This window comes from Paramisgurnus dabryanus, chromosome 20 (assembly GCF_030506205.2).
Source record: "Paramisgurnus dabryanus chromosome 20, PD_genome_1.1, whole genome shotgun sequence".
Lineage (NCBI taxonomy): Eukaryota > Metazoa > Chordata > Actinopteri > Cypriniformes > Cobitidae > Paramisgurnus > Paramisgurnus dabryanus.
Genome location: NC_133356.1, coordinates 35705538 through 35718363, shown reverse-complemented (window position 1 = coordinate 35718363; position 12826 = coordinate 35705538). Strand labels below are relative to the sequence as shown.

The 12826-nt window shown below is 38.4% G+C and overlaps 1 protein-coding gene across 1 annotated transcript in view; it reads right to left on the bottom strand.

Moving 5' to 3' along the window:
- The window catches only part of wdr11 (WD repeat domain 11), a 347647-nt gene that overhangs the window by 295283 nt on the left and 39538 nt on the right, over positions 1–12826 (bottom strand). The window contains exon 7 of the mRNA XM_073812844.1: positions 8687–8789. Coding sequence (XP_073668945.1) covers positions 8687–8789 — 103 coding nt within the window. The remainder of the gene's footprint in view (positions 1–8686; positions 8790–12826) is intronic.

Genomic DNA, 12826 nt, shown 5'->3' with positions numbered 1-12826 from the left:
AGTTGATGAACCCCATTGACTGCCATGTTATTTTGTTCCTACATATGAAGTCAATGGGATCCATCAACTGATTTTGGTTACCGACATTCTTAACTCTTTTCTTTTTTGTGTTCAGCAGAAGAAAGAAACTCATACAGGTTTGAAACAAGTTTAGGTATATGACCATTTAAATTAAGTGAACTATTCCTTTAAGTAGGTTATCTAAATTACACAGAGTTGCGTGTAGCTGGCATTAGTTAATGTTCTGACATATCAGGATTTTGGGAAAAATATTAGCCCTACTTAAAAATGTGTTTTTCTACTCTGTCTGATCTGACTTTCATTGTTTATTATATTGTATTTTAACACAACTGAATGCTATTTTTACATATTATCTGTTCTGTTGTCAGACATAAAGAAAGAGTTTAAAATAGTGACTAAACACGACCCAATAACACCTCGTGTTTAATCCAAACAGCTGTTACTTTATACTGCTAAACTCCTGATTTAAATGCGACATTGTCTGATACAATTTACATTGAAGAGCTGATACGAGGTGATTTCGGATTACCTGTGCGTCTTCTCATCTGATTGTGTTTATGAGCGCTTTTCATTTTAAATTAAAATTGCTTTTTAGTTTAATTGTAGATCGCGTATAGCGCAGACAATTCAGCGCAAATTCAAATATATCAGAGAATACTGTTACGCGTGCGCACGCAAACCGCACCATAGGGAGGGAGAGAGAGCTTGTGCACAGAGAACTGGTGTGTGTCTGTGTGGGAAAACACTACTAACCTTTAAGTCATGATACTCGATCAACAGTCTTCTCTGTCAGTAACATCTGTTTACTGTTAACTTTTACGTGAAAAGACAAGAACACGGACGAACCCAGGTGGAAAACACCGCCAACTTTTAACTCCTTCATATGGGGTGTGAAAGCTGAACTTTCTGCTGATTGATTAGCTAACAGACATGAGAGCTAACGTGTATACGCTCGCCTGCCGTCTGGCCAAAATCCTATAGTATAGAGCCGTCAGACGTATAATTTAATGCACGTCACGGTCACGTGTTGGAGCTGCGCCAAATGTCAGTGGCGGGGGCGTAACTGAGAAATTGATATTTTGTAATTGCGTCTGGATGACGTACGTGTGAATAAGCGTCTGAATAACGTACTTGTGGATAACGTACGTGTGTATAAGCGTCTGAATAACGTACGTGTGTATAAGCGTCTGTAAAGGATTGCTATTATAGCTAGCTGCATTTCTATTGTGGCCTAAGGAAGGTTTTCAGATCGTAAATGATCACCATGGAGTCGGCATTGTTTCTCTCTCCCTGTCTCGTTCTCGATCACGAGGACAATAAGACAAACAGATCCAGATCCAGTTCCGGTAAATGTAAAAGTCGGCACACCTCTGATCTACTGGCTGTTCTTCAACGTGATGTCCAGCTGATGCCTGACCAAAGACCACCGGCAGAACCCGCTTAATCTCCGCTTAATCTCCTTCTGTTTCAATGTGTATATATATATATATATATATATATATATATCTCCCAAGGGTTTTTTTCTCCTAGGACTTTTTTTACTTCCCTGTCTAAAATTCCGGGGTTTTTTTCTCCTAGGGGGTTTTTCAACCCGGGGAGGCAGCCTTTTTGGGCTTAACTTCTATACGTTACATTAGTAATACGTTTGCTTATAATGTTGATTTATAGCCACAGCAAATTTGTGCTATCGTGTATTATGTTGTGCTATCTGTCGATTTTCTGTGCTTTTCACTACATCTATTATGTAAAGCTGCTGTGATACAATTACCAAATTGTGAAAAGCGCTATATAAATAAAATTGAATTGAATTGAATTACAAATATATCTTCATTTAGGACTATGATTATAGAAGGCTGTAGTAGTATGTTCATAACGCAGATCTAACAGAGCAGCATTAATGAACTTGGACTATTTAATTTTAGGGTAAAAATAATATTTCCAAGCCAAAGATTTCGTCCCGACATATTATGCTGATTAAATATTTTTTTATTTTATAAATCACAAAACTTCACCAATAAATGGCATTTCAAAATTATTGCAGCTAGAGGGCAGTTAGATCCTTCTGTCCCCAAACTTGTGCCAGCACCATGCGTGCAACTGCGCAACATTTATACAACGAAAAGAAATCCGAATTTAGGCTTCTCGAAGCATCAAATCTTCGACTATTGTTAAAATGTGTTGTTATATTATTAATATTATAAATATATTTATGTTGTAATATATATTTCCAAAGTATTCGTCCATTCAGAAAAACTGCTAAGAAAATCAGACTCATGTGTAGCCTAAAACATAAATTCTAAAGGGTTTTTGATCAAACTGCTGCAACTGGTACACATTAAGTAGGCTATTAAAAAATGTTAACATTTAACACTTTATGCTACACCAAAGTTTGGGGACTGAAGGATCTAACTGCCCTCTAGCTGCAATAATTTTGAAATGCCATTTATTGGTGAAGTTTAGTGATTTATAAAATAAAAAAATATTTAATCAGCATAACATGTCGGGACAAAAAATGGTTTATACCTTGGGTAATCTTTGGCCTGGAAATATTATTTTTACCCTAAAAATAAATAGTCCAAGTTCATTAATGCTGCTCTGTTAGATCTGCGTTATGAACATACTACTATAGCCTTCTATAATCATAGTCCTAAATGAAGATATATTTGTAATGCCGACTCCATGGTGATCATTTACGATCTGAAAACCTTCCTTAGGGCACAATAGAAGTGCAGCTAGCTATAATAGCAATCCTTTACAGACGCTTATACACACGTACGTTATCCACAAGTACGTTATTCAGACGCTTATTCACACGTACGTCATCCAGACGCAAATTACAAAATATAAATTTCTCAGTAACGCCGCCGCCACCCCGCCACTGACATTTGGCGCAGCTCCAACACGTGATTAAATTATACGTCTGACGGCTCTATACTATAGGATTTTGGCCAGACGGCAGGCGAGCGTATACACGTTAGCTCTCATGTCTGTTAGCTAATCGATCAGCAGAAAGTTCAGCTTTCACACCCCATAAAGTTCAGCTTTCACACCCCATACAAAGTCAGACAAAGACTTTGTTCATGAGACCTTTCTGTGGTACACTCCCACAGTCCAAAACATGTAGATTAGTTAAATTTGGATATACTAAATTACTCTTTACCCAACTTAGTCACTAGTTGAGTAAACATAGAAATTTGCTTATTACCTAATCAGTTTAGGTCTGTATATGAAACAATTATCACTCATAAGCACAAATTTCAAAGTCATGATAACGTGGATCTAATGTTGATGTTGAAATGAAATGTGTGTGTTGCATCAATACTTGTCACATTTACTTTATTCAAACTGATTCAGTTTACTACCTCAGCCTCTGTGTCGCCAATTCCCCTTAAAGCAACACTAAAGAGTTTTTGCTCTTTGCTCCCCCTACAGGTTGGTAAATAATTTAGCCTACTGCAGCAAAGCTGGGTCTGATTGGATTGTAGGTCTGCTGTAAAGCAAGTTTTTGTAGTTTTCACTCAAACTACAGGACCGCGACCCGACGGTTGGAAACTTCTTTAGTGTGGTTTTGGCCGATAGAGGGCTTCAAAGCGAATGTGAAAGTGCCGTTCACCCTGTTTCGAGTGGATGAACGACTGAAACTTTTTTGGAAACGTTATTTTAAAATTTTTTTACCTTAAAATAACATTTCTAAAAAAGTTTCAGTTTGGTGTTGCTTTAATTGTCTTTAGAATATGTGTATGCATGGGCCAGAGTTTGCTTACAGGTGAGCACATTCTCCCGTCAAGTTTGTTTCTATAGATCACAACCTTTGCGTGGGAAGTGGGGTGTTTATGTTTTCAGCCCTGTTTTTTGCGTACGCAGGCTTTCTAAATGAGGCCCCTAGCCTGTAGCATATATGGGTTCACACAGCTCGCCTATTCTGCGATGATGAGAAACAGCTAACATAAGTGTGGACGGTTATTATTGAGTGTGACAGTGCTTATACGTTAAGTATCAATATTATCTTTACTATTGCATGATATATGATAATAATCTGTACAATTTTGTGATCTGAGCACAGTGTTACATCTTGTTAGCTAGTGTAAGTTTGTATAAACACTGGTCTCTCGGCAAGAAATCGGTCCTGTTCTCCTCACACAACACCTCAATTTGTCTCCTCTGACCGTTCGGTTTAATCCTGACCTGTCCCTGCACTCTTGGCTGCATAGCAGACTCATAATTGTATGGTTATGGTTTATCATATGAATTTAAATAAACATTTAATATTTCCTCAACGTCCAAACTGCCATGGCAATCCATTGTTTTCCTAGTGATTGAATTGACCACACTCCCTCTTGTTAAAGGGACCCTTAACCCATTTAGATTAAGCTTTGTATCGTTAGAAACCCAGTCATGTTTTTGAATGGTCGTGCCATTCCCTCAGTTACCCCGGAGAAACACGGATTTCAGTGTTGCACTTCCTTCTTTCAATTATGTAAAAATCGTCATTTTGCGTCATTGAAAGAAGGAAGTGCTATATCTTTGTCAAGAGTGTAAGAATACAAACACTCATTCCTCATTTTTCCAAGGGGGGACCCACTAACGCTACAGACCTATTACAGATCAGTGGGTGGGACTTATGAAAATACACAAATAGAAATAATCAGCCGCCATCTTTATGCTAAGCTAAGCTAACAGACGCTGTGGAGCGAGCCAGACATGTTACAATAATAGCGGAAGGTAAATCAATATGATATGGAAGAGGGTGATTTCGCAAGCGTGATGCGCTAATCCGATGTTCGTGGCTACCTTTATGAGCCACAATACAGCAAAGAGCTGAGGCAGATGGAGGAACAGAATGCAGAGAAGCCCGGGGAAGATTCAGCAGGCTCTGCTGTGTAGAATAGCCCAGATTGGTGCGAGCTTGGACACACTAGTAGTGCCTGTACTCTCCCTGTGTGCCTATTGTACAACATTTCTTAATCAGATCAGGATATGGATGTTTGTGTGGTGAATGGTCCTGAGGAAGAGAGGTACTTTGCGTACGGTCGTGTTTGTTTCAGACGTGCTTCGACTCACGAGCACAGGCGCTGAGCTGGTGCGCCTTTGGAGTAAACATATTGTGTACGGTGGACGCGTCTGTGTGCAGGGTGCGGCATTTACTCCTTTCAAATAATTTACACGTTTGGCCAAGCACTCCCAAAAATGAATAAGAAAATGAGTGAAGCCTGCTCCTACAACACAATTCGTTTGTGTGGTGAACCAACCACCAAGCTTTGTACCGTATATGGACAGTGGCATCCTGGATACATATTGTAGAATCCTAAACTGGAAGCGACCGCCAAAGCCTGCAGGGATAAATGGATGGCTGAGTTTAAATTGAGTGTTTCTATTTTCATACAGCTGAGCAGTGTACTGGATTAGTGGGAGTGGCTTGCAGAGCTGTGCATTGTGGGAGTTGTAGTTTTTCATACAAGTGCACCCTAGTCACATTCTGTCTTTTCTAGGTCAAATATTTGACTTTTATTTTGGGAATGCTTTTCTGGGTCGTGGTCTTTCACTGGGATTCAAGTGTATAACTATCTTACTCCATTTTCTGTTTGTAGTGTGTATGGGAAGAGGGGGGGAAATAAGCGGGACAGCTTACTTTCTGTTGACCGCATGCGCGTAATTTGCACGGGGGTTACGGGGGTCATGACCCCCTCAAAAATCAAATCCAGCTAATATAACCCCCCCAATATAATCACATCATCCAGATTAAAATAAATATGAAATGTTCCAAATGAACACGTTTGTTGGTTTTCTTTATTAATTTCATTTGTCAGCATGAAAGATAGTATTATATTTTAAATAATCTGTAATGTACCCCCCCGCCCCGACTACTTGGTATGACCCAGTGCTGTAGTCCAGGGTATACGCAGGTAATACGGCGTATTTCACTTCTTTTTCAGTCGGATTTGCGTATACCCACTTCTAAACAGTGATTTAGTGCAGGGTATATGCAGGTATACAGCGTATTTCCACTTCTCTTGCAGCTAATCCAATCGCATGATGTGAATAAACGCAAATATACCCTAAAACACTCAATAAAATAAGTTACTAAGCGAGAGGAGGACCGAGGCACCGGATTCCCTTGAAATATGATTAGCCAAAATGCCATTGGGCTAGGTTGCCGTCAATCTGACAATGTCTAACGCAATTGGATTAGAGAACTGTCAATCACTACCTGGTTCACTGCCTGCCATCATTAATAGAAAAGATGAAGGGAACTACTGAAACATTTTTTTTCAGATTTACAAACAACATCGCAATGCTACATCCCCGTTTTTATCTAACAGTTCAAGCTAACAATAGTAATCAACATCAGTGTTGTTAACCAGCAGCTCAGCTAACGATTGCCAAGCGCCCTCGTCCGCTCCATCCGCCTTCCACACCCCAAGTCAGCGAGGATGCCGACAGAGATCCAGCCCGTCCCGCTACAGTTTCCAGCAAAGACGTCAAACAAAGTGAGCACTGTTAAATAACAGGAACTTTTAAATTATGTTAATAACTTATCGCAGGGCTCGAAATTACAATTTGCCCGGCCATCGTTGTATGTCAAAACTGCACTGACAATGAATCTGTTTAAAATCACTAAATCAGTTATTTGTTATGTCATATTTAGAGCTGCACTACCCAACTACAGTACCTGACATTAGGTTCCTTGACTAAAATATACTATAAGCATCAATTTAGAAACCCTGTATTGGGTTAAGATTGTCATATGTTGTAAAATGTATTTAATTTCAGATTAAATACTATTATTTTTATATTTTTATGAAAATATTAAGGCTTTTATCCAAAGCGACTTACAGTGCATTACAAAATATACAGAATATTAAAGTTTGTTAAAAAACTAATAAACTATAACTAATAACTATAAACTCATCTCTTAAAACATCATGCTTCTCTCATCTTTTATGTTTTAGAATATAGTATTAATATATTTTTTATACATGTATTAGGCCTACCTGCAATATTTGTAAATGGTCCCCCAAAATATATAATGTTATCATACTCTGGCCTACACTATCTGTTGCAAATCAGCTGTTCCAAAAGATAGTTTACAAGAGAAACTACTAGACCAGATTATGTGGAAGGTGAAAGAATAGTCTAATTATAATGTGTGAACAGTTTCTTATCTGCTATTTCTTATCCTAGACTGAAAGTATCACTTATGTATTTCTAATACAGGAAAGGCAAATTAGCATGTTACCTTTTACACAAGAAAATGATTCAATAAATAAATAAATATGCCGCGAGTTTAACCCCCCCAATGGTAGACCCAAAGTTACGCCCTTGGTTGACCGTAAACTTTATTTGTGGATTTTGATGTGGATCTTACTGTGGCCTTCTACGTAGACTTCAACATAACCAGTCACAAGTGTCTTTCAGTGTATGCATTATTGTATGCTTTATTGTTTATGAGTTTGTGGTCTTCATCTGTTCTGAACAACATGAATGTCGTCTAGTCAACAAATGTGAACAAGGAAAAAGTGAAACACTTCAGCAATGTTTCTTCCTGCTACTTCGCCCCTCGGCATTTATAGTCTGCCGCTATATCACTAATTATTTTGTAGAAATCTGTTGCGTATGAAACGATTTCATGAGTGTAAGAAATTGGTAAGGAGGTCAGAGTTGTCTTAATATATTTAACGTTTGTTTAAAAAACTCTTAAAATAAATAATTATAAGTAGTGCCCTTTGTCAAAGACAAGAGATGAGGAATAAACACAAGAGTAGTAAGCTGCTTTGTAAGCTGAAATCTTTTTAGATTTACGTATAAATGTGTATGCGTAACTTCTTGTGCAAAAGTGTAGTCAGTGCTTTAACTTTTTAAACATGAGTATCTGCACTTCTACTTAAGTAAACAATGTGTTTACTTCTCCCATTTTTGGTAAAGTGCAACGGGGCCGACTGTTGAGTAGGTTCTACATCCATATTTGTATTTGATTTTGCCATTACGTTGACAAGCACACAAGCATAATTGAAATATGCTTAATTATTTCATATAATAGAATATTTTAACTACCTTATCTTGGTATTGTGAGTCTATGAATTTTAAACATTTTTAAAATATATTTATGTAAAATTTTTATTAGAACATTTTATGCATCTTTATTTGATCTCAAAGCATATCAGATCCCCCCCCTTCTGTAGCCCACATTAAGTAACAGATCCTGTCTTAAAAAAACAGTGTGTAGATTTTTAGTGGCATCTAGTTTTAAGAATGTGAATTGCAACCAACAGCTCAGTCCACAGCTCACCCTTCCCTTTTAAAACGCATAGTAAAGCTACGGTAGCCTCCACAGGACCAACATGTCATTGTCTGAGACAATGTAGTAAGCCATCTACAGAACAGTTTGTCCATTTCAGAATCAAGATGCCGCAAAATGGCGACTTCCATGTAAGGGGACCCGCTGTGTATGTAGATAAAAACGGCTCATTCAAGGTAATAAAAACAATACAGCTCATTTTGTAAGATCTTTATAAACTAATGATAATATAGTTTACATTTAGACATTTGGCATAATTCAAAGTGACTCATTCAAAAACTAATTTTATTAGTATGTGTATTCCCTGAGATTATAACCCATGCCCTTTGTGATGTTAATGCAACATGACCAACTAGAGAAACGTCTTGCCTGTTTCATCTGGAGAAGATGTTGTTGAGCGACACACACGGAGTGTGACACACCCGTTCTCATGAAGGCAGTACAAAGTATCTCTCTGTGCACAAGGAATGACCTAAACAGAACACAAGAAAGCATGCATGTTAGACTGCAATATTTTTCCCCAAAACGTATGCAGTCAGGACTTCGGCACCAAAAAATCTCCTGCCTTCACAACAAATTAAAAACAAATATTGCAGTAACTATTTTTGGACATTCTCTTGACATTTAAATAGTGCATGGTGAAATATGCGTAACAACAGATGCAACTCGCCATTTTGGCTTTTGTGTAAATAGATTACATAGGTGCTTAGGTACAAGGCAAACTGAAAGTTTCTCTCCAAGCAACAGAAAAAATATTATCTAAGATTAAGAAAGACTTCAAATTTTATAAAGAGAAAATTAAAAGTTTATGGAATATTCTTTTCACAGTGTCTGGAGATACTTCCAGATTTTATAAGTTGTGGAAGATATAATATCAGTATTACGGATTGCTGGAAATATTCGTCATTGGCAGGGAAGGGTTTCTCTTAATTGACAAGTTAACTGACAGCAACTTTAACTCACAAAAGCTGTGTTTGACTTAATGCGGTGTTGCAAGAACCAACAGGAGTATGACATCAGAGTACCGCTAGTGCGATTTGAAATTAGGCGAATCCATATAATTGTTTGAATCATGAGAACAGCGAAGAACAGCCCCAGTGGATCTTACTCAAACCCATGCACTTGTAAGCCACACGTAAGCCTCTAATAAGTGGGTCTTTAACAGCAACTTAAACACAGCCAGCGACTTTACTGATCTAATCGTAAGTGGGAGTTCATTCCACAATATAGGACCGACTCGAGAAAACGATCTGTCTCCTTTACGTTTAAAATTTGTTCTTACAGTCACCAAGAGATTTAAATTTTTCAATCTCCGTGACCTAGGCTGGATGTACACTAGACAACAACTCAGAAAGATATGGTGGTGCCAAATTGTGTAGTGCTTTAAAAACCAGAACAATGATCTTGTAGTGTACTCTATACTGGACTGGCAACCAATTTAGGGATCTCAATAAAGGTGTAACATGATCCATTTTCTTGGCTGACTTAATCAATCTGGCTGCAGCATTTTGTATGTTTTGCAAGCATGCCAGAGCTTTTTTTCAAGAGATTAAAAAAATTCCAGCATACAGTTACAATAATCCATTTTAGAGAAAATAACCGCAGATAAAGCTCTCTCAGAATCTGCCGGAGATCGAAATGGTTTGGTTTTTGCTAAAAACTTTAAGTGAAATAAACTTGATTAAAATCACAGAATTGATTTGTTTATCCATTTTTAGCTCAGAGTCCAAGATAAAACCAAGGCTTTTAACCTTGTCGGAAATTGCAACTGCCAGGGGGTTTCTTTTAGTCCCTCGGAGATTAACTGAGAGTTAGGACCAAAAACTATAACCCCTGTTTTCTCCTCATTTAGTTTTAAAAAATTAGCTGCCATCCAGTCTTTCATCTCCTGGATACAAGCTAGTAGGTTGCCGAAAGCATTAAAATTTGACCGTTTTACCGAAACATACAACTGAACATCATCTGCGTAGCAATGAAAAGACATGTTGTGTTTCCGAAAAATAGAGGTAGCATATATAAGCAAATAAAACAGGAGCTAAAATTGAACCCTGGGGGACCCCACACAGTAACAGGGACCTCCTGGACATGCAGTCTTTTACACACACAGAAACAGATCTGTCAGCAAGATAGGATTTAAACCACCTAAGGACATTCCTATTTAGGCCAACACAGGATTCTAAACGCTGCAGTAAAATATTGTGGTCCACCATGTCAAATGCAGCACTGAGATCAAGAACCATCAATTCAGCGTTTTCCCCTTTATCCAGAGATAGGAAAATGTCATTAAGCACCTTCACCAGAGCTGTCTCAGTGCTATGCCTTGACTTAAAGCCAGATTGAAACACCTCAGTTTTGGAATTTGACCGCATGTGGTCTTGAAGTTGATTAAAAAACAGCTCTTTCTAGCACCTTTGCTAAATATGGCAAATTTGAAATTGGCCTAAAATTGTTTGGGTCGTCTATGGAGAGGTTTGGCCGTTTTAACAAAGGAGTCACAACAGTATGTTTGAAATCCATTGGACAAATTCCCTGGTTAAAGCATTTGTTGATTAAGTTCACAATATTAAAACCCACAGTGTTCGCGATCTGCTTAAAGAGCCGTGGTGACATTGTCATCTTTTGAAGAGGAAGGTTTTAAGTGTGCAATAATATCTGCTAGATCAGATCGAATCATTGGATAAAAGTCACTGCAGTTCCTAGGGGAAGTCGATAGTGACGGCGAAAGAACATCAGCCCCCACCTGTGGTATATGGGCACGGAGGTTCTCTATTTTCCCTTGGAAAATTTTTGGAAACTCTTCACAGGTGATAGTTAAGGAGTCCGGGTGCATATTTTGAATAGGATTTATAACCGCATTGATTGTGTCAAATAACACTTTGGGATTGTTAGCATTCTTTAAAATAGTCTCAGTATATAATTTGTGCTTGGCCTCCTTTGAGACCTTCTGAAATGTAACCAAAGATTCTCTGAACAAATCAAAGTGTACTTGAATTTTAGATTTTCTCCATCTCCTCTCCGCCTGCTTAGACAGTCGCCTCAGCGTTCAAATGTCATCATTTACCCATGCCGGGGAGGTATGACTAGTTTGTTTAACTGAGGGGAGCAATAACATCAAGAATTTCAGAGCAGACAGTTTTAAATTTCAGAAGATGTTCTTCAATACTTAGAGAGCAAAGTGCAGTTTCAGAGCATATGGTGGCATACTTTCTGTCATAAAGGTCTGAAAACTCACCACTCATTGCTGGCATTAGTTTTTTGTCCGAGGCCTCATTAAGGTCTTCGCAATACACAGATAAAAAAAACACTGATTTGGGATCTGAAAAAGGGACTTCATCGACATTAAGTCCTGAATGGGCAAATTATAAGATAAAACCAGATCTAACATGTTGCCCAATCTATGAGTTGGCCCGTTTACCCATTGTATTAAGTCATACGAGTCCATCACATTCACAACCTCCTTTGAAACTGCGTCCTTAGCACAGCAGAGATGTACATTCAAGTCCCCAAAGATTAAAAAACGATCAAACTGCATTGTCAGTCTGCCTACAAGATCCAAAAATTCCGAAATAAAGTCTTTGTTTGCCTTGGGGGGGGCGATATACAAGTGCAATGGTGATTGGATTTATTGACATAATTTGAAATCTTCGGAGCTCAAAACTACTGTAGGGTGCAAACATTATTTGTCGACATTTAGAAACGTTCTTAAAAATAGTCATAATGCCACCTCCACGCCCGGTTTCTCGCTGCGTGTTCTGACATTGGTGAAATATCTCCTACCTTCAGCCATGTCTCAGCCAAAAACATGAAGTCTAGCTTGTTTTCCACCATAAAGTCAGGTATAGCCGGTACAAGCCAACTACCCAACGCTTCCCACGACCGCCACAAGATTTTCCGCCCCTTTATTTCAATCATAGTTTGCCTGAAAGACCTGATGAAGTTCCGGGCTCCAAAACTCCGCTTTAGTTTGGTAATAATACTGCCACGCTTTCCACGCTTCCTGCCGCGTCTACATTGTTTAATGACAAAGGGAAGTCGCCGCAGGCTGCACGGAATATCCTCCAGTAGTGGTGGTGGAGGAAAGTGTGAATCTTTGTAGTCATTATTAAAGAGGGTCTCAACCGTAACTTGGATGGATAACAGCTGGGAACGGTCATAAACCAGTAGAGAAGAGGTATGTTGAAAAAACCCGTTATTAGCAGTAGCATAAGTACAAAAACATAGACAGACAACGCAACAGGCAGACGGCATGCCACATACACCGGCGCCATCTTTGAACGCTAATCTTCTCTACTCTTCTTTGTCCACCTGTCCCCCTACCTTCATCTGACTTAACGGCTGATGATTTTGCTTCCTTCATGAAGAAAATGACTACTATCAACAGTCATTTCTCAGAGCCGTATGGAGCTTTAAATATGACAAAACGATTTGAATTTGAAATCCATAAACTTGAACTATAGACAAGTGTAATTTAATAAAACTGAATAATTTGATGCCGTATTTGTAAAGATA